This window comes from Tachypleus tridentatus, chromosome 12 (assembly GCF_004210375.1).
Source record: "Tachypleus tridentatus isolate NWPU-2018 chromosome 12, ASM421037v1, whole genome shotgun sequence".
Classification (NCBI taxonomy): Eukaryota; Metazoa; Arthropoda; class Merostomata; order Xiphosura; family Limulidae; genus Tachypleus; species Tachypleus tridentatus.
This window is the reverse complement of record NC_134836.1, coordinates 112,262,894-112,284,856: the sequence shown is the minus strand read 5'-3', so window position 1 is coordinate 112,284,856 and position 21,963 is coordinate 112,262,894. Positions and strand designations below refer to the sequence as shown.

Below are 21,963 nucleotides of genomic sequence, written 5' to 3'. Positions count from 1 at the left end.
AATTGAACCTTGCTTGCATTACCATTCGTACTTCACTAGTAGACAATTTCATTTGGTAGTTGGACAAGACTCGCAGATTAGTGAGGGTATTGCTTCTTCATCCTTGTCCGAATTTACATGCCATTATGGATGCATCCCTATAGGGCTAGGGTGTGTATGAGTTGATCATTAGGAGGCATTGGGTCATTGGTTTGTTGATGAATGGTTTTATATACAAACATCCTATACCTTCTTGCCATTCCTCAAGCTTTAGATCACATTATTTCCATTGCTAAATGTTGTCTGGCAATGATCCATTCTAACAATTAGATAGTAGTGTCTTATAGCGATCACAAAGGAGGCATCAGGCTGATATGTCTCTGTTATCATACATTGGATCTCCTATATTAGGCCCATATGCAACACATTCATTTAATTACATCTCAGGTAACTTCTACTTCTTGGCAGGTCATCTTTTCCACCCTGACAAGATTTACCATCTCTTACACCTCTTGTTTTCAGATGGTTTTGTGATCTATAGTCTTTTCCTCACATTTCATGCATTTGTCACCATTCTCAAATCACCAGTTACCCTTCTTTTGGCCCCTGGCTTTGGTTACAAATGCCTTTAGCAAGGATTGGACTAATATTCATATATGTTTATCCTCCTATCCAGTTGCTTCATCTGGTAGTTTCCCTATCCGTGTCACTCTGTGCTTGGTCCTTCCGATTGCTCTCTACTGGGTGGCTTAACCATACTGTCCTCATTTACTCCAGTTACAATTATTTCCTCCTTTACTGCTTTCCTTGTTACCCAATCTCCTTTGTCAACCTTAGTCATTGGTTTTGAATTCTGCACTTCATGCCTGGGTTTTATTTGTCCTGTGGCAAAGAGATCTGGTTTTTCCTGTCATGTAGCTCATCTATCCTTCTTGCATGGAAACGTATCAGCAAAAATGGAAAATTTTTAGCACATGGGAACAGGCTTGGAACTATCCTGCTGCTCATCTTACTGTTTTTTGTGCCTCTGATTTTCTCACATGGCTTTCATGCAGAGGGTCTTCAGTTTCCTTAGTTTCAGGTTATTAAACGCCTTCATCCCATATCTTTCATCTTTCATTTTTTTTATAGCATTTTTCTCTCACTCATACTTACCATGTTAATCCATTTCTTCTGGATTCATTGACATGCTCTTTCAGGTTGAGATATTAATATGGTCCTCCATTCCCTTACTTTACCTCTCTTTGAACCTATTTCCTTGTATTCTTTGTTTCATCTGCCCCTTAAGGTGTATTTACATCTCCTTTTAGCCTACATGCATTGGAGGTATCACTGAGAAAAATGAAGAACAGTAGCACAGCAAAGAGGAATAGGCAAGGACTGGAAAGGGGAGATTCAGAAAACAGGAATCAGTGCCACACTCAGTTCTGACTGGGGCAAACAGGCCATCAGAGGAGAAAGGCTAGATTGTTGTTCAACCAAAGCTACCCTCAAGTCCAAAACTCTGGGATTATGCCAAACACTAAACTAATTCAAAAATGAGACCATCTGTAGGTTGCATAGATAAGGATCTGGGAGACAGGTACATGATAATGTGGCATCACAACCAAAAATGTTTCTCTTACCTACAGGAGGTGCCCTTCAGATGCTTTGGGGGGTAAGTAATCTGTTCTTCTGTTGCACAAAATCTTCCTCCTAATCAAAGTGGGATCTTAGTTAAATTATGAGTGGAAGGAAGTACCATATCAGGAGTTATAATTTTTTATGCATGATATATGTTTTTGATACGTATGTCTATTTTCTCACACTCATTCTTCCCTCTCACTCTTGATACTTCCTTCATCTGCCAAACTTCGAAGTGATAGTTTGATAGAGGTGCGTAAAGGGAGTCGCATGCAACACATGAATGTACTATACTCCCATTGGTGGAGTAGTGACACATGACGATTTGCACAAAAGGCTTGTTGGAATAGTTTGATTCCAATAGTGGGTGCAGAAGGCTTGTGGCATGCATAATAAAACAAGTTTACGTACAGAAGGTAGCAATGAATGAAAATTATGTAATTTTGTGTGAGGAAGGAAAAACCTTTCAGAAAAAAACAATTTTCAATATAGGAAAATTATAATGTTCCTTCGGTGGGCTGTTGGGCCTGCGCCATTTTCTGGGAATTATCTAACTGTTCTACAACAGTGTATTCATACTTGATATTCAATAATGTTCACCATACATGTGAACAAGGATTTTAATGAAATTTTAGTTCACATGTGAGCTATCATTACAGCACAGAGTAGATTTTTTGAAGTATTTCTCTATAGATGCAGTTATTGATCAAAGTGCCTTTCTTTTCTGTTGCAACATTCATGAGACGTTCACAAAAGGAAAGCAACTATAAGTTTGTTTTTTATTGGTTAAATCTGAAACGTATCATTTTGTGGAAATTTCAATTGTTTTATTTATTGCTCAGTTACAAAGTACTACTCAGTTATGAATAGTAATGATCAGTACAGTAGTTTCTGAGACCCAAGTTTTGAACACATGCATTGCAAGCTCTATTATAATAAGATTCCCAGAGCTACTCACAAAGAGACAATTTTACAGTTCTTGCTAGTAAGGCCTACAATGTTCTCATCATAAACAAATTTTTCTGTCGTACCTGACTTTTGATAATAGGAATGTATGGAATTAGTATAATTTTTTTTTGTTGTGGTTCAATGAAAATCTCAATTCTAGCAACAAGAACAAGACCCCACCAACTTGTACATAGCCAACCTCCCTATTAATATGATGGAGATGGACCTAGAGAAGCTACTTTCGCCTTATGGATCCGTAATCTCTACCAGGATTCTTCGTGATAGCACCATGTTCTCAAGAGGTGTTGGTTTTGCCAGGTATGCTTTTGTGGAAGATATTGGAAAATTCCTAATGTTTTTAAGAGTGGACAGTTTTTGTTGTATCGTAAGAGAACAACATGTTGACTTCCTTAGGTTACCGTTAACCTGAAGATGACCTAAGAGGGTCGAAATGTTGTTCTGTGCTTTATTAATAAGTGTTAATACCCATACCAACTGTCCTGAGATACATTTGGAGCAAAACAAGTTCCAGCTAGATGTGTTAGTAAGAGCCACTTTGTGGTGGTTATTTTTATGATAGTTGTTTAATATTGATAAGTTAGTCAAAATATTAAGATTTGAGACATTACTTTTATTATAATCATTTCATTTAACTTACATTTAAGAAATGTTATTAAATTAGAATGTGTTAACATTTTTTTATAATTTTAAATATTGCACACTTATTTCCTTATCTTAAAAATAGATGTCAAACTTTAAATCTTCAAAATGTTTTACATTCGAATTTTTTTATGCTCATTAAATTTTTCTCTGTGTTGGATTTTAAATTCACAAAATTGTTGCTGAAAAAACAGGCCTGACATTCCTTATACAGGAGAGAAGCCAATTTGACGGACAGGTTTCATAAGGAAAGAAATCCACTTTTAACTTACAAATGTTGTATTGAAGACAAGACGGTTTCAACTTTGATAGTTTATAGGGTGTAGAACACATTGTAGTATAATACAAAAAGCCCTAAATTCACTTATAGAAATAAAAACATTTTTATTTCTGGCACTAAAGTTTATTTATGAGAAAGTGGCTTTCAAGAAGTTTTTTTTTTTCTAATGTATAGTTTTAGTTCAGATACAAAGTTAAATGGCCACAACCTTTGTAGCATTATTTGATTTTTCTTTTCATAAATTGTCATTATTTTATATTGGAGAATTCATCTAGTATATCACAGTGGCTAGGGTGACATACTGCGAATATTTATGTATGTCAAAGTCAGTTAACTTGTGTAAAGTGTCTTAACATTTTCTGAGAATGTGAAGAACTCTTATGATACACTCAAATGAGTGTATTGTTGTTGTGTATGAAATAAACTATTGATATGAGTGGTATATACTCAAAATAATTGCTATTGTTTATACCTTTGAATTGTGTTGAACATGTAATGCTGTTTCTACAAAAAAGCAAACATATGGAGCAGTTTTCCTCTAGGCTGCATGGCCACAGAACAACCAATCAAGTGTTGGACACTTAATAATTCCAGCTATACATATGGTCAGTAATAAGGAGTCTCAATATGTTGATGGCTTTACTGATCCTGGCAGTTGATTGGCCTAAAACTCAAATAACCAACTGGCAGCATTGCAGAGTGTCCTATGATCCAATAGCATTGATGGTATAAAAATACCCCCTCCACCTTAAAAAAACAACAACAAGCTTTTAACACGCCTCTGCACATTGCTTTGATACTAGTGCACATGAAAAAATGCATTTGATACATGGATTGAAGGAACATTGCTAAAACGGAGTAGGATATTTTTAGTTTCTTGTGTTGAATCGACTATAGAGGTTCATTGAATAGTTCAAGTAACAAAATGAAAGTTGAACTTTATTACATAAAAAATATATATATTCACATAAAGTTTTATATTCCACAAACAAATAGAGTATTAGTAGATTGTGTGTTATCTTCTTTTCCATCATTCAGATTGGAGTCTAAAGAAAAAATATATATATATTCACATAAAGTTTTATATTCCACAAACAAATAGAGTATTAGTAGATTGTGTGTTATCTTCTTTTCCATCATTCAGATTGGAGTCTAAAGAAAAAATATATATATATTCACATAAAGTTTTATATTCCACAAACAAATAGAGTATTAGTAGATTGTGTGTTATCTTCTTTTCCATCATTCAGATTGGAGTCTAAAGAAAAAATATATATATTCACATAAAGTTTTATATTCCACAAACAAATAGAGTATTAGTAGATTGTGTGTTATCTTCTTTTCCATCATTCAGATTGGAGTCTAAAGAAAAAAAATATATATATTCACATAAAGTTTTATATTCCACAAACAAATAGAGTATTAGTAGATTGTGTGTTATCTTGTTTTCCATCATTCAGATTGGAGTCTAAAGAAAAAATATATATATATTCACATAAAGTTTTATATTCCACAAACAAATAGAGTATTAGTAGATTGTGTGTTATCTTGTTTTCCATCATTCAGATTGGAGTCTAAAGAAAAAAAATATATATATTCACATAAAGTTTTATATTCCACAAACAAATAGAGTATTAGTAGATTGTGTGTTATCTTGTTTTCCATCATTCAGATTGGAGTCTAAAGAAAAAAATATATATATTCACATAAAGTTTTATATTCCACAAACAAATAGAGTATTAGTAGATTGTGTGTTATCTTGTTTTCCATCATTCAGATTGGAGTCTAAAGAAAAATGTGAGCTTGTTATTCAGAACTTGAATGGTCAACATATACCAGGTGAGTGGTACATGTTTAACATGTTAACTAAGACTGTCAAAAATAACAAACTTCTCAACACTTCTAGCACTCAAGAACATACCAGTTTGGTATATTATTATCAGTAATGAAAGTGTACCAAGTTGGTATATCAGAATCAGTAACAAAAGTGTAACATCTTGGTCAGTCAGTGTCAGTAAGGAAAGTGTAGTGACTTGGTCAGTCAGTGTCATTAAGGAAAGTATAGTAACTTGGTCAGAAAGTATCAGTAAGGAAAGTATAGTAACTTGGTCAGTCAGTATCAGTAAGGAAAGTGTAGTGACTTGGTCAATCATATCAGTAAGGAAAGTGTAGTGACTTGGTCAGTCAGTGTCATTAAGGAAAGTGTAGTGACTTGGTCAGTCAGTATCAGTAAGGAAAGTATAGTAACTTGGTCAGTCATATCAGTAAGGAAAGTGTAGTAACTTGGTTAGTCATATCAGTAAGGAAAGTGTAGTAACTTGGTCAGTCAGTATCAGTAAGGAAAGTATAGTAACTTGGTTAGTCAGTATCAGTAAGGAAAGTATATGAGTACACATATTTAAAAGGAGAACAACACTAAAATAATTTATTGAAATACGTACCAGCCCTAAAATGACTTTACATAATTTGTTGTTCTTACTCCACTATCTTCAACTTTAAATCACATTTTTAAAGTATATCAATTTGAACAGTTAGTGCAAAATATCTTTTTTTTTATCAGTTTCTCCTTTTATTTTTTTGGTCAAACAACAAGCAGACTAAACTATCTACAGGGTGGTCAAAATGTCAAAGTACAACATCAAATATAAAAATAGTTTTGAAGTTTAATGAGGTCAGAGTGACCTGTCATACAATATTCTTAAAGTTAAATTTTGAATGTTAATAAATAGAAGTGATGTCCACTGCTTAATGTTATTCAGTCTCTAGACTTGCAGGTCAGTAGTTAAGAACAAGACAATTTTTACTTAATCATGTATTAATGAATAACTAAATTTATAACTTGTAAGACCTTGTGGAAACTCTTTGAATCTTGTGGCTATGGTTTGAGTTTAAATATATTTTTGTACATATATCTTTTTGATTTAAAGTAATGTGATTTTCAGATATTTTGTTGCTTTTTTACATAACCAATCATTACTTAATATTTTGATGATAATTTAACCACAGTTTCTCTTTTTTCTTATACCTTTTAAAGAGATGCTGAAGCATCCTAATCCTTCTTTTTATAATCAAGGTTTAAGTATATTAACACATGGTAACTTACTGTCGTTTTTCAGATGTTTTAACAAATTCAACTGCTTTGTTTTTAAGGACAATAAATGCATAGACATTTTGGTGCTTCCTAATTCTTTCAAAAAATTGATTTTGGGAAATTGCATAATTAGTGATGACACATGGTGAAACTCATTTTTGGTTTATACAAATTGTTTCAAACTTAAAGAAATTTTATTTATAAACAATGGAAGGTTGGATCTTTCGAGATTTAGTATTAAGAGAAAGTAATTTGAATAATATATTACCATCTGAAAATAAACTAATGTAGTGTTTGTCAGTTGGTCTCCTTATTATTTAATCCATTAGGTTCTAAGGAACCTCTTTTGGTGAAGTTTGCAGATGGAGGAAATAAGAAAAAAAATCAGTACAAAAACCAAGAAGATAGGATATGGAGAGAAAGAGAAGTGAGCATATAAGATGTTGTAGTACTTTTACTGAACGTAGTTTAACGTGTTCATGTTTCAGCTATTTCTTAACACGGTTCTTGTTTGTTTGTATTAAAAGTTATATTAATACAAATTAGCTAGGTTGTAGGAAATCTGGTTCATTACTACTAATGTAAGTGATAAAGGCTTCAACTGTTTTATTTTTATGTACATTCTTGGTCACCAAGTATACGTTTATGCGTAAACTGTCTTGCCAGTTAAACTGACCAATCTTTGAGGTAGAACTGGGTAATAAATCTAGATCAGTAGATACTGAAGTATAGTTTGGTACTTTGTAAAGAATAAACTAAGTTTCTTTTATATCAGTGAAAACTCAAGCAAAATAAACATTGCATAGTAGGAGTACAACAGTGAAATCCATACAATTATTCAGTAAGTATTCATTCTCCAAGTGGGTAATTTCTTAAGGATACTGTTTCAGCATTGTGAGTTGTTGCATTATGGATGTTAGTGGTGAACATTTGTGGTAATGTGATCTTGTCTTTCCTTGTAGGGAATTCCACTAACTTATGACCAACCTGGAATACCACAAAACGGGTAATCATTTCAATGGTTTTTCTTCTTCTGTCTAAGTAAACTTAGAATAATGTTTATGAATAAACTTTTTTTTTCCATTGTTGTGTAACCTGTTTTGTATGCTAAAACATTTTGCACAGTTCAGTGTTTTTAATTTTCAAAATTTTGAAATGAATTGGTTTATTTTTTATATTAACTATAATCTCTGTTAAAGATAATATATATATATAGAAAGGTAATTCAGGAACTGAATACAAGAAGCCATTTAATAAATCATAATAATTGGAAGAAGTGTGAAAATATGAACTAATTTGTAAATTAACATGTATCCATCTCAATTGAATTAAACTTTTAAACAGAGCTTTCTTAAAAATGTTTTATGTTCAGTGATTTTTTGTTTGTTTTCTTAGCCAAAATGCTTTAAATAATTTTTATACTGCAGGTGTTATATCTTCTTAAAATCTTTTGGTATGAAACATAGTATCGTAGTTAACATGAAAAATAACTTGCTTATGCAAGAGTATTGATTCAGCTATTTTGGAATAATTTTATTGGATTTTAATTTCATTGTAAATGCTAAAATAATTCAGAATTTTTAATTAAGGATTATGAATACATTCATAGATACATCACATAATTAAATTATGTATTTCCTAAAAATGATGTCAAAAAGTATAACAGTTGATATTAGACTGTTTATTAAAACTTACAAAATATTATGCTCTTGATATCAGAGAAAACACGTAGTTTCAACAAGTGTTAATATTTAACAATAGAAATTCTATAACCCATGCACTTTATTCTTCAGTTGTAAACTGGGAATGGTGATATAATTGAATGAGTGCCACATATAAAGGGGAGTTGAATAGTGTCAAATATTTTATGGTAGAATACAGTAATTTATAACGTAAATATAAGGAAAAAACTTTGTGTGATAGTGTTTCAAAAAATGTTTTATGCTCTGGATTATTATTGTATGTTTAACTTAAAAAGGCTTTTCTGTTGGTATTTACTTAATTAAAAGTAGAAATAAAATGGACTTAACAAATTTTTCTGTGGTATCAGACAATGTTGAGAATAATATAATCTATAAGTATGCTACAAATATATTGTTGGATAGGCCAAGCCTGTTTTATCTCCTAAAAGTATGCTACAAATATACTTTCTGATAGGCCAAGTCTGTTTTATCTCCTAAATGTATGCTTCAAATATATTGTTGGATAGGCCAAGTCCATTTAATCTTGTATAAGTATTCTACAAATATATTGTCTGATAGGCCAAGTCTGTTTTATCTCATACAAATATGCTGCAAATGTATTGTTGGATAGGCCAAGTCTGTTTTATCTCGTATAAGTATGCTACAAATATATTGTTGGATAGGCCAGGTCTGTTTTATCTTGTTACTTCATTGTAATGCATGTCTTCAGTTTAGCCATGGGTCACATCCTCTCAACATCTGCTGCTAAATATTTACAGAACTTATCATGTTATTCTGTCTTTCTCTCATAGAATAGCAGCTCAGTTAATGAACCCCTTGGGTAATTATCCCCGAACCTACTCGACACATGTATCAAATTATCCGGTACAAGCAGGAACAACATGGATGCATCAACCACAATACATAGTTCAGTCTCCTGTGGGCTATTCACAAGTTAGTGTTCAGTAACAAAATATACAAACATGGATAATTTGAACTTGATTTCTTTAGACTTATTTGTCTATAATGACTGTTAACGTGTACATTTTTCAGCCTTTTTAATTATGTTTATTTACATCTGTACCAACTAAACATCTCTTTTTGATTTTTTTTCTTTATTTTTTATATGCTATCCATTTCTTACATTTTTTTCAGTTTATTTGGTACTTTTTAAATCTTGGATTGTAAATACAAAATCAAAGGTAAACCTGTTATTTACCATATATAGTAAAAAAAATAAAATCAGAGACCCCTACTTTTTTGAATGAGTTAATCTAGAAATAAAGCATATGTAAGCATTACAAACTAAGTGGATCTGTTGTTTGGGTATTTTTTTAATTTTGTATTTATACTTTAAATATCTTTTATCACATTGTAATATGCAAATGAAAGGAAACGTAAAGGAAAACAGTAGATAAACAAATGTTTGTTTGTTTTTATTTTGTAGGTGATCCAGCCATCATTAGACCCTAATACCTTACATTACAGTACTATGGTGCCTCACCTTACAACACAGATGTCACATTTACAGCTATCACCACCAGCTTCGGTAAGATATGTGAACATTTTTACTTTGGCCTAAGACATGTCTTTCATTTCTGTATATTTGTCTCACAGTGTAGTGACACTTTAAACTGAAGTTTTATTATTATTATTATTTATTATATTATTATTATTACATTTATTATTATTATTTATTATTACATTATAATCATTGAAATATCATACTACTAACTAGCTATTTTACAATATTTTTTAAAACTATTTTCTGTCAAATTGCTTCTGAGTTCAAGACTTTGCATTTTACAGAGTTCTTAATAATCTGTGAATCATACTAAAAAGAGATTTAAACAAATTCCCACTAATTACTACTGGGATACCCTGTGTATTTAATATAGAAAATTGAGTGGTTTTTACCTAATTTCCTTGTTAGCTCTAAACCAGATATTTTAACAGCAAAACATTAGAATTACCCAATCTTATGCAACAAGTTATCTTTACGAGCAATGAAAAATCTAGAACAGATCAGTAATTAACCAATGTGGTTAGGCAACTTAGCTCAGTGGGTAAGACTGTTGAATTTATACAAAGGCCCTTCTTGGTGAAAAAATGTAGTTCCATAACGTGACTGATTATTTAATCACTTAGTTATTAATATTGTTCTTATTATAGCAATGCATTTTGTTTCTGAATCTTAAAGTAAATACCTCACAAACACTCTTGTTAGACTCGATTAGAAACTTGTATAAAAACTGTATGAGATATTGGGGATTTAATTAGATAGTACACACAAAATACAAACAAAACAGCCGGATATTACTATAAAAATACACTAAACAATGTACAAGTAGTGTTTAGAAACCTCTGAATACGTACGTTAAACAGTACAAACTTACAGAATGTGAAACATATTTAATTTGAAAATAAATGTTGATGGTACTACAGTTAGAAATGTATCAGTGGGTACAGATATCTTGTTCTCAAGTCTTTAGAAAACAGTTGTATAAATACTTTTTTATGATCCTACAGTTAGAAATGTATCAGAGGGTACAGATATCCTGTCCCCGTCTCACCAAATATGCTTGCCCTTTCAGCTGTGGGGGCACTATGATGCAACAGTCAATCCCACTATTCGTTGGTAAAAGAGTAGCCCAAGAGTTGGCAGTGGATAGTGATGACTAGCTGCCTTCTCTCTAGTTTTACACTGCACAGTTAGGGATGGCTAGTGCAAATACCACTTGTGTAGATTTGCAAGAAATTTAAAAACAAACAAACAAACAGATATCCAATTCTCAAATCTTTAGGAAAGAGTTGTATAAATACTTATTTATGATCCTACATTTAGAAATATGTCAGAGTACAGATATCCTGTTTTCAAGTCTTCAGGAAACTGTTGCACAAGCACATTTTTATGATTTTACACAAACTTTGTGTATTTACAATTCCACTGTTACCAATATTTAAGCATGAAGATTGTTTGTACTCCAATATGTAAGAATTGTGCTACAGTTATATGTCTGAAAGACTGTGTTGAAAGATCAAAGTAAACAGTCATAAAAGTGTGTTTATTATCAGACAGAACAGGGAAATAACTGTTTCTCTATAAAGCAGACAACATAACATGACACATACAGGCTATGTTTTCTGACATCATTTTAATAGAAAACGTTGATTTTGTTTTGTGACTTTAAGTATGAACTTGTGTCACATTTCTCCTCTGCCAGTATATTCCAGGCCACTATGCAACAGGACCTGGGACATCCTCTTTATATCCTCAGCCTACACATCTTGTTCAACCACTTCATATAGCAGAGGTTTGTAATGAGTTTCTTTCACGTTTACCTTATTACAGTTAGGGATAACCTTATGTCGACTTAAGTCAGAACAGAATCACCAAGTAACTGTGTGTAGAAGTAAACAACAAAGTGTTTTGTGCAGTCTAAAATTTAATATTGTCATTATAGTTATTTTATAGTCTGGTGAATTTGGAAAATTTTGATGTATTAAATATTTTATTTATTTAGACAAGAAACAGCTAGAATATTATTTATTGTTGAAGAGATATCTGACAATTATTTTAAGAAAGTGTTACAGTTTACCCAAGCTTATTAAGCCTTTTTCAGTATTTTCTCCAATACTTCAGAAGTTCATATAATTCTTGCCCTGGATGTGCAAGTTATTTTTGTAATCTCCTTTAAAATGACTTGTAATATTATCAGTACAGTGGCTATTTTCTGCTTTTTATTAGTAAAAGAAATTATATTACAAGAAAAGATATTGCTGCTCTGACAGCAATAAAACTATAAAATAAATGGCTCTAAAGAATTCTGTTTTAGTTTGTTTAATCAGTACCTACCTAAGGAACTGTTCTTTTGTTATTTGTGCTAACGTTCATGCCTGGGATACTAGTCAAGTAAATTACATTTTTGTTTATAGAGAAATCTTTAAAAGCAGTTATTTTCGAATTAAAGAATGAAATAAGGGAATTTTTATAGGAAAAGGGCCAAAATGGCCAGGTGGGTTGAGGCATTCGACTCGTAATCTGAGGGTCATGGGTTTGAATCCCGGTCGCACCAAATATGCTTGCCCTTTCAGCCGTGGGAGCATTATAATGTGATGGTCAATCCACTATTCGTTGGTAAAAGAGTAGCCCAAGAGTTGGTGGTGGGTGGTGATGACTAGCTGCCTTCCCTCTAGTCTTACACTGTTAAGTTAGTGACAGTTTGCACAGATAGCCCTTGAGTAGCTTTGTGCAAAATTCAAAAAACAAAACAAAGCAAATAGTTATAGGAAAAATTACATTGTGGAAGTTATTAAAATTAATGTTACAAAAATATATTTTTAAGTTGTCTTAACATTTTGCAAGTTGAATTGTATATATTTAAATGAATTATTTGAAATTATTATAACTTATTAAAAGTTCATACATACAGTTCTTTCTATTGGAATTAACATGAAGTTAGGTATCACCTGTGTGCAAAATATTTCTTTGTGTGTATTTGAATAACTGTATTGTTAAAAAAGAGTTTTCACTGACTGCTAATGATTAATTATTATTCTAGGACCCAGGTCTCACTGGTAGCCTGTCTGAAGATCAACATAACACTCTTCCAACTTACAGTCCTAACTAAGCTACTTAAGTGTTGGTGAGTAACTGTGTAAAAATAAACAAAAAACACCTGCTATGTTTTTGGGAGAAGTTGTAAGATACCTCAAAGGATAACACCAAAACAGTCTATTATTTTGCCTTGGCACCGATAACCTAGTTACTTTGCACCACAAAACACCAAACAAACCAACCAACTTTCTTTTGCCATTTATGGTTAATCTTAAGACTTATTAAAATCCAAATTTCATTACTTCTATTGGGCAGAACAAAAAGCTATATAGTTTTGTGAATATTTAAGTGGGGAAGCACATTATGCTAATATAATAATAGTTAGGCAAACAACTGTTTCTAAGCATAAGGAAAAGTTTTATTGATTGTGGAACATACTACACGATTCAACAGAAATTGATCCATCAAAACATTTAATGTTGTATGTTCACCATCAATCAAACTTTTTCTTACACTTTGAAATTGTTATTTGCCTGCCTGTTTTTAGTTTTGTGCTCAACGACAAACAAACAATTTCTTTTTGAACTGAATGCGTTTCATGTGGCTTTGGAATTATGTTTTATATTTTGGCACTGAAAAAAAACACACTTTTTTATTCTGTTTTGTATTTTAAGGAGTTTTATCGAAAGAAAAAGTGTAAAAAATGATAACTTTCCACTGATCCATATTGGTTTTTATTCTAATATTTCTGTATGATTCAAAAGTGCATAAATATATTTGAATGAAATTTATAATTTCACCTCACTGTTATTTGTTATATTACATTTAGTGAAACGTTTTTTTCTTTTCAGAATTAACCTGAAAAAGATATATGTTTGGATGATACCAGCATTGGCAAAGATGCCAAGAAAGTGTCCTAACTCCTTGTGTCTGATAGTGCTGCTTGATAACTGTTATGTGTCTTTCCTCTTCTTTATTTTAAAGAGATAAAAAAGTATTGTACAGAAAGAATATTTTGTTACATAAATATCTTTATTTTATTATTCATTTCAAATGGTGTTTCAGAGAAAGCTTGCAAAAGATTTTCGCTTGTCCAAAAATGTTTGTTGTTGTTATTTCTAACTTGATGCAGAAAGCAAATGTGAATAGACTTACAGTTTCTGTCTGTGGTTCCACGTATGTGACGATTGAGTCGTAGTTCAGATCAATTTTATTTTTTGATTCTAGATAAGGTTTGTTTTTTAATTTGTCAGTCACATTTTTTGTCTTCTAACTTAATACAACTTCATAGTATGGCTGATTTTACAGGAGACCTAAAGATTCTATTGAACGATTTTGTTTGTTTCATTGATTTTTATTTTGTTAAGATGATGTAAGTGCACCACAACTGACAGCTTCAGTTCAGCGAACGTTAAGACTGTGCTTACAAAGAACTTTATCATTGTGGTCATTTTTCCTCTATTATTATTCACGATGATTTTGTTTTGTTTTGAGTGTTAAAGATTTTTGGCCCTTAGATTTTCAAAGTGTATGTCCTTTAAAATGTACAAAAACTTTCACTGTTGTGTCTTGTTATTTGATGCAGTATGAGAAGGCTATTTGTCATAGTAAGTATCCTAGGTTTAAATCCTTTACATGTGCTTGTCTTTCCTTTCCACAGTAAGAAGAAATAAATAAATTCATTGTTATAATTACTAGGTTCTATGGTTCCACAGGACTAACTATGAGATGTGTTTTCCCTGTGTAAGGCATTGGTTGGTGTTGAGAATGTATCATTGGACTGGGATTTGTATACATTGAACGTTAAAACATAACATTGTCACTGAAGTTTAATATCGTGAAAACAAACACAAAAAAGTGTTTCTTTAGAGATATAATGAGAAATCTACAAAAATGGGGAATTTAAATTTCACGTATCTTTTCTTAGAGATATGTTGAAAATTGCACTAGTAAAGGTTGGTTGTAAACTGAATATGAAAGTGTGGGCTACTGCCTCACTTAACGTCTTGACAACTTGCCTTTAAACCCAACTGCTGTATATGTTGTGCCTTTACATAAAAATGATGAGACAGAAACATTTCTGAAGCATCAATTTAAGCAAGAACTTCTGAGGGCATAAGGTTTATCACTTCAAGTTTCTAATAAGTCGATGGCAAAAATTTAAAGGTGTACATTTGATTTGGATATGCATCAAGTTCAAGTTGATATATAGCAGTCAACTGTTCCTTGCAAACTGAATTACAGTGATACTTCTGTACAGAGTTTTAGAATTAATATTTTAGAGACACTGTATAAATATCATTATTACCCTGAAAAATATGTTTAATGTCAAAGAGTTGTATAGAAAAGTGTGATGGGACTTGGGAATACAAATGAAATAAGGAGGTGTTTTTTTTCAATAGAAGATGGACAGTAAATGGTGGAGATTAGATTGAAGTTTTATTTTTTTAATAGAAGCTGGATACTAAATAAAGGTAAAATTAGGAATATAGGTGAAAGAGAAAATTTGTTTTTTCAATAGAAGATGAACAGCAAATAGTGGTAGTGAAGTGGATTTGTTTGAGAATACAAGATGGATGGTTAAGACTGGTAAGATTTAGAAAGTCCATCAAGCAAAAGTGAATTTGTTTTTAAATAGATGGTGGACAATAAAAACTGGTAAAATTAAAACAAACGTCCATGAAACAGAAGTGAGTCTTTTACACAGAAATTGAGGTTGAGCTTGTAAAGAAACAGACAACATCACTAATTTTATAATAATAAATATTCAGTTAATTCATCTAGCAACTGACTGGTTAGACTGTGAAACTATTACATTCTTGTATTCTAAGGTGTGTCAGTGATAATTAAACAATGCTTAGCACTTGTCTGCAGTTTATTTTCTAGTATACAAGTCCTGCTCAAGTTATACACTTGGTATTGGTGCCCAAAGGATAGTAAAGTCAATACAGATGATGTAAATATACAATATTGGTTAATGGTGGTGCAGCCTTTCCTTCTCATTCTCTATGTGTAATGAGTGGTTTATGTGACTGTATTCCATAGTATTTATTAAGGTGTAGATTAAAAACCAGAGATTGCTTTAACATGGTTGTTATATTAATGTAAAACACAGAAGAGTATGAAACAAACTGTTTTTATGTAGTTATATAGTAAGCAATTTATTTAAAACAACTTAGAAATGCTACTGCCATTTCAGGTTCTGACGAATGAAAATTACAACCATTTTCAATTTAAAACATTCATTTGAAATGTTAGATTCATGATATCTATTTTTATAATGATTGTACATCATATAATAATCAATTTAAAATTCTATCTATTTTCATAGTGTTGCTGGGATTTTTTTAAAATATAAAAATACTAAATATAGTAAATAAAAAGTTTTATTATTTTAAACTTTGATTTTTTTTTTCTTTTCTGGAAGAAGAGTCATAGTTCTGAGTTATATAGAAATTGAAAAGGTTACATTTTGTACAAGTTTTATATATAGTGTATTAACATAAACCTCGTGCATCTAAGAACAACTAATGTGGTTAGTAAACTAAGACGTTAAACATTTCTCATAAGTAGGCTACCTGTAAAGGGGAATTATTTCCTATCATAGCAGCATAAAAACACACAAGTAGTTTTTAGTAATTGAAAGTTGTCTCCATTTTGTTTTTCTTTATTCATTTTTGTTGTTGGATTCTTCTATCTGTAACCTTGTGATTTCTAGGACGTGTACGTTTTCTTTGTGCATGAAATGTGAAACCCAACCAGTGGTTACAATTATCTCATATGTTCAGTTTTAATGATTAATTGATTTTAAACGAATTGCAAGAAATATTGAAGTTTAACTTTTGATATATTTAAAGTTTTCATTATAAAAATGTATACATTATATATACTACAGAACGTTTTAAGCTAAATTCCTGTATAGTGTGCCCTTTACGTCATGTAAGTGAAACAGTCAGTATTAGAAAAAAACATATTATTTATTAGAATTAATTATCTATTTCTATTAAAATGTTTAAAGTTGAGAAGGATACATTTTATTCTATACAGTTTATCATAAAAACAAATTTAATTAGTAACAGATTTGTACAAAAATGTTACATATAATATTATGTAAAGTTTAAGACTGTGTTTCTGTACAAGATATTTTTTGTATGACTGCTGCAATACATGTGGAGTTTATTTGCCTTAAGAACATTCCTTTATGTTTTTGCTGTTACTCTGAGATGTCATTGTATGGTTGGCTGAGCTTAAAACTTGGGTTTGTAAACAAGCTTGTTTTAATGTGACCCAAATCTGTAAGTTTAGACTTTGTGTTTCACATCTTTTGTTGCCTCTGTCTTAAATTGAACAAAATTTTTTGGATATTTTAATCACATATGTCAATGGTGTGACAACGTCGAATACTAAATATTTTCATCAGCTGGTTCTAGTCATCAAAAATGAGGATTTGTAGATTGAGAGAGTCTCAGAAAACTATTTTAAACACCTGTAGGTTTTGAACTAGCCAGCCAAATCTGTATCTATTAACATTCCTAATAGTTTAGATTTTCCAATCTATTTTTCATGAGAGAAACAACAAAATCCTAAGTGATTAAACATTTAAAAACCTGTTTTGAAATATCAGATTTCTGGGTTGTACAAATGTTTTACTTTCCTTGGTTACTTTGTTTCTTCTTGATGTAACTCAGTTTTGATGATCAAGTCTTTTATTCCTTTGTTTATGTAAAGAATTTCAGTTGGATGTTCTATGAACTGATGTGTGGGTAAATCAAACTGGTTTTACTGAAATGTTCGAAACTGTGGTGGCAAAATAATTAAATTATCGTATTCTCTTTTCAGTTTAGCCAGTAAGCAAAAATGTTTTAATGGTTATGAAACAGAGTTTTTGACTTCAAAAATAATTTATGTTTTTATGTATACAAATACATTTTTCTATCCTATTATTTAAGAAAAAAAGTTTGAAACAAGAAAGATTTGATTATCCTTTTTTGTGTTATTATATAACAAAGGGTACAAAAAAGTATCTTTGTTCTTTTCTCATAAAATGTTTTAAAAGATTGCTTTCTTTCAGAGCATGAAGGTTGTTATCACAAGTGTTGCAAGTTTCTGGTGTATTTCTAATTGCCTTATATGTGCATAGATATAAGACTGTGGGTTCCAGCTTACTTAAAGCTTAAATATGATGGTAAAATATGAGCAGAGAATCTTAATGTTAGATATTCCTGGCAAATAGCCACACCATTTCCATGTTTAAGCATTGAAGGCGTGGCACGTTTTTCTCTAGTTTTCGATTGCGAGTTGTTCCTCAAGACATAGAAGAATGTGCTAGCTTGAAACTTATTTGAACGTTTTTCTAAGGGAAGCTTTTGCATCCACAGAGAAAAATTTTCCATTATGAAAAAAAACAACAACCGACAAAACATCTAGGTTGAACATGAAAGTTTAAGAGCTTCATGTGTTTGTCATGGGTTTTTTTTAAAGTTATTATTAAATATGTGCAAGAAGGAGAAATTAGATGATCTTCAACTAAGTTAAAAAGACTTGGAAGAAAAAGTGTATGGGGAATTCTCTGCTGAAAACTCTTAAAAAGACCATTTTCAGTAATTTATAGAAGTATCTTTACAGAATTTATATAAGGACTGTAGTCTTGATTGAGTTTCTTGGAGATTCGTCAGCCCCCCAAAATGAACAACAACAGATTATATGGAACAATAACTGTATACAAAAGAAGTGAATTTTCTTCACAGTTGTTGAATAATAACAGCCACCACTAAGGGAATTTAAAACTTGAAAACAGTGCCTAAGAGCTGCCAACTAGCAAGCCTTCACTTCTCCTTCCACAGGAAAATAAAAAAGATACAAAACAATTGTCTGTTTTCCTGCAGAAATGTGAAAATGAACCAATAAAATTTATTATTTGAAACCAATTTCATTGCAACCTGTCTTTCTAATTTGTGTAGAAATAAATCCTCTAGTGTATGTAGTTCTTACTCATTTAAACTGTTTTATAATTCAAATTTTCTAATGTACAGTGTTCAAAAGAGTTTTTCAAGCAGCATAGAACACATGCATGTTGTTATTGTATGTTTCTAAAGGAATTGCACAAAGGTAATGTGTAGATTAGCATAATTAGTATTATACAAATAATCTATCAATTCTTCAATCCCGATGCTTTGTGACCAGAATTATTGAGGTAAGTAACTAAAAAAGATATAATCTTTGCAACTATAAAAAATAGATTATATGTACTGTATAATCATATTGTAACAGCTTCATGAAAAACAAATTCCCATGATAATTTTTGTAGGTACTTGATCAATACTTCCTGCCTGTCTTGTGATGCTTCTCTAAAAAGTGTCACATTGATTTCATGTAAATGCAAATTTTATTGCAAATACAATGTAGCTGGATATACTTGTACACACACATTATGTCAGGTTATTGTCCCTTGCTGAGACAGCAGGAAGTCTACAGGTTTACGATGCTAAAAGCAGAGGTTCGATTTTCCTCAGTGGACACAGCAAAATGCCTGACATGGCTTTGCTGTAAGAAAAACAAACACACACCTGCCCATCACCAGTAGGGAAAACCAAATGCTATTGTAAATGCTTTACTTAGCCTTTGTGAAACTCCTAGTAGTTCTACAACAGTCTGTAGTTCAGTAGATTCTGGTAAGAGCTAACATTATGTTGTGATTTTAGATAGATGTACAATATCAAAACGTATTTTATAAGTCTAAATATAAATATATTGGCTAAAACTCAGGATGTAAAAAAGAATAATATTAAAATATTTTTACAATGGTCAATGTAAGAGAATTCAAAGTTTATAACTGTGTTTCAGGAGAATAAAGTATGAAATAACAGTGTCACAAAACTATGCTTTAGTTGAACTGAAATTTAAAGGTATATCAGAAATAATTAAATATTTATATATAACTAGAGAAGGAAGACACAAAACGTATACTTTTGTGTAACATAAAGTACAGTTAGCTAAGACACTATGCCATTTTACTGTTCTATGTATTTATTTACAAAGATATAAAACAATTCTTAAATTATTTAATGTGTATAAAAGCAGTTATGGGTAACACCTTCTAATGTAGCAAAAATAATTAGATATGAAGGAAGATTAAAAATTATATGAGTTATGAAATAAGTAAATACAAAACAACCTATTTCGTAAAATGTTTCCTTAAGTTAAAAAAACAAATTACATTGATTTCAGTGCCATCTTGTGAGTAACAAATTAATTAAATACTTTTATGCTAATGGTATTTTTAAGTCTTAAATTCAACAATACTGCTGCTAATACCTTCCCAGTGGAAAATCAAATCACTGTGATTTCTTAAACACATCTGAACATAAAATTTATAATTACTGATTTTGTTTCTAACATCAGTCGAGAAAACCCACTTATAGAGAAAAATATATATGTAAAAATGGCTGGTTTGGGTTGAGAAAACACCTCACGTGGAGGATTGAACCACATTTTGACCTTCTTGGTCATTTTCAGGTTCACAAGGATGACCGAAGAAGGTCGAAACGTTCGCTCCTCTACATGAGGTGTTTTCTCAACACAAACGAGCCGTTTTTACATATAAATGAATGAACAGTTTCAAACTTCTAAGTAATTACCAGTTAAAGCAGTATGTGAGTCAAAATGATAAAACAAATTATATGTATATTACTTTTATTTGTGGATATCAAATCCTCTATCAAAAATATAAAAATAATTATTTCAAAACTGTGAAATCGAACTAATCACAAACGCACACCATCATTTGAAAAAAAAACAACTTAAATCATACATTTTCTAGATATCAAACATATGATTATAATTCTTCTGTAAGAAATTACAAAACAATTAATACAGCTTACTGTAAGGAAATGACTGCAACATACAGTTGTATAATATGCTGAAGATATAACAATGATTGAGGTGCCATTTTACAACATGCTTGTTATCATATAAAACCAACATTAGTAAAAATGCATAGAAAATATAGTACATTGAGTGGTTGTGAATGTTACATTTCACTTGTGATTGTTCAAGGCACTTTTCTAGGACCAGACATGTAAGACATTTTTCCTGAGTTGATACACTGACAAACTTGGGAAATATGTGAACACAACCTTTTGGAGGTTGATGTATTGAAAGCAGGGGTTGATTTAATGGTCAGCTAAAGCTAAGGCTTCTATTTGCTTTTGCTTGATATATAATATTGGTATGAATAAAGCCCACTCAATACCTTTTTCAAGGCTGACTAGGCATTTAAGCTAACATCTTTTCCTAACTAAAAGACTGGGACTGTATATGTTAACACTTTTACTAGGCTGATGCACTGAGAGATCACAACTCAACCAAACATTTCAGGGTTGGCACATGATATACTGAGAGCCTGGAACTCAACAAGATAGCACAATATACTTTGTTTTTCAGATTTCTAGGCTAAAATACTAAAAGAAATGTTTTAAGTTTGTAAAGCTGTTATTCTGTTTTTTAATGGCTGAAAAACTGAGAATTAGAAATCTTACTTTTTTCTAAATTTGTTGGTTGGTCTTCAGATGATGTATGGTTCCTGAAATGTGGGGAAAAAATATTCCAAACATATGTTAAAATTGTATATATTTTCTTAAGTTGTTCTGCAAAAAACAAACAATTCTCTATTCTACTTTAAATTTCACTCTTCAGTGAAAAACAGACATAACCTTAGCTTAACCTCAGAAACTTGTTGTCCCGAAGGCCAGCATACCAGATGTCATCTAGCAGCCTTGACACTTTCATTGTGGCAAGACCATTGTTTTCCAAAGCTACTTAGTGCTATTTTAAAATAAATACAGATTGAAATGAAAACAATCACAGATATTTAAATATATTAATAAACATTCACTCTTTATGTTCTCAATAAAGTCATAAAAATAAGATATATTTAATGAAACAAAAAGAGTTATTTATTCAAAAAATTACTTTATTTCTTCACCTTCAAAAGCTGAGAAGTCCTTGTAACGTAGCGTTGATTACATAGTATTAAAACAAAGAGTGAACTGTGTTTTTGTTATTTGTAACTAATGTATTTTAATTACTGATAACTCAAAGTGGCCAAATATTACAAGTCACTAATACACAAAAAAACTGAGTT

General features: G+C 31.0%; 2 protein-coding genes across 9 annotated transcripts in view; one reads left to right on the top strand and one right to left on the bottom strand.

Moving 5' to 3' along the window:
- LOC143234357 (protein alan shepard-like) overlaps positions 1-18,748 on the top strand; it is a 130,153-nt gene extending 111,405 nt beyond the window's left edge. For all 8 annotated transcript variants that reach the window (XM_076471653.1, XM_076471656.1, XM_076471658.1 and 5 more), the window contains 9 exons: positions 2,711-2,868; positions 5,268-5,329; positions 6,911-7,008; positions 7,544-7,587; positions 9,076-9,217; positions 9,711-9,812; positions 11,488-11,577; positions 12,826-12,909; positions 13,673-18,748. In XM_076471653.1, the coding sequence (XP_076327768.1) occupies positions 2,711-2,868; positions 5,268-5,329; positions 6,911-7,008; positions 7,544-7,587; positions 9,076-9,217; positions 9,711-9,812; positions 11,488-11,577; positions 12,826-12,894 (765 nt within the window). In that variant the 3' untranslated portion in view covers positions 12,895-12,909; positions 13,673-18,748. The remainder of the gene's footprint in view (positions 1-2,710; positions 2,869-5,267; positions 5,330-6,910; positions 7,009-7,543; positions 7,588-9,075; positions 9,218-9,710; positions 9,813-11,487; positions 11,578-12,825; positions 12,910-13,672) is intronic.
- A 1,600-nt stretch (positions 18,749-20,348) lies between these two features.
- The window catches only part of LOC143234356 (uncharacterized), a 66,513-nt gene continuing 64,898 nt past the window's right edge, over positions 20,349-21,963 (bottom strand). The window contains exon 21 of the transcript XR_013018637.1: positions 20,349-21,402. The gene's annotated coding sequence lies outside the window, so the exon portion shown is untranslated. The remainder of the gene's footprint in view (positions 21,403-21,963) is intronic.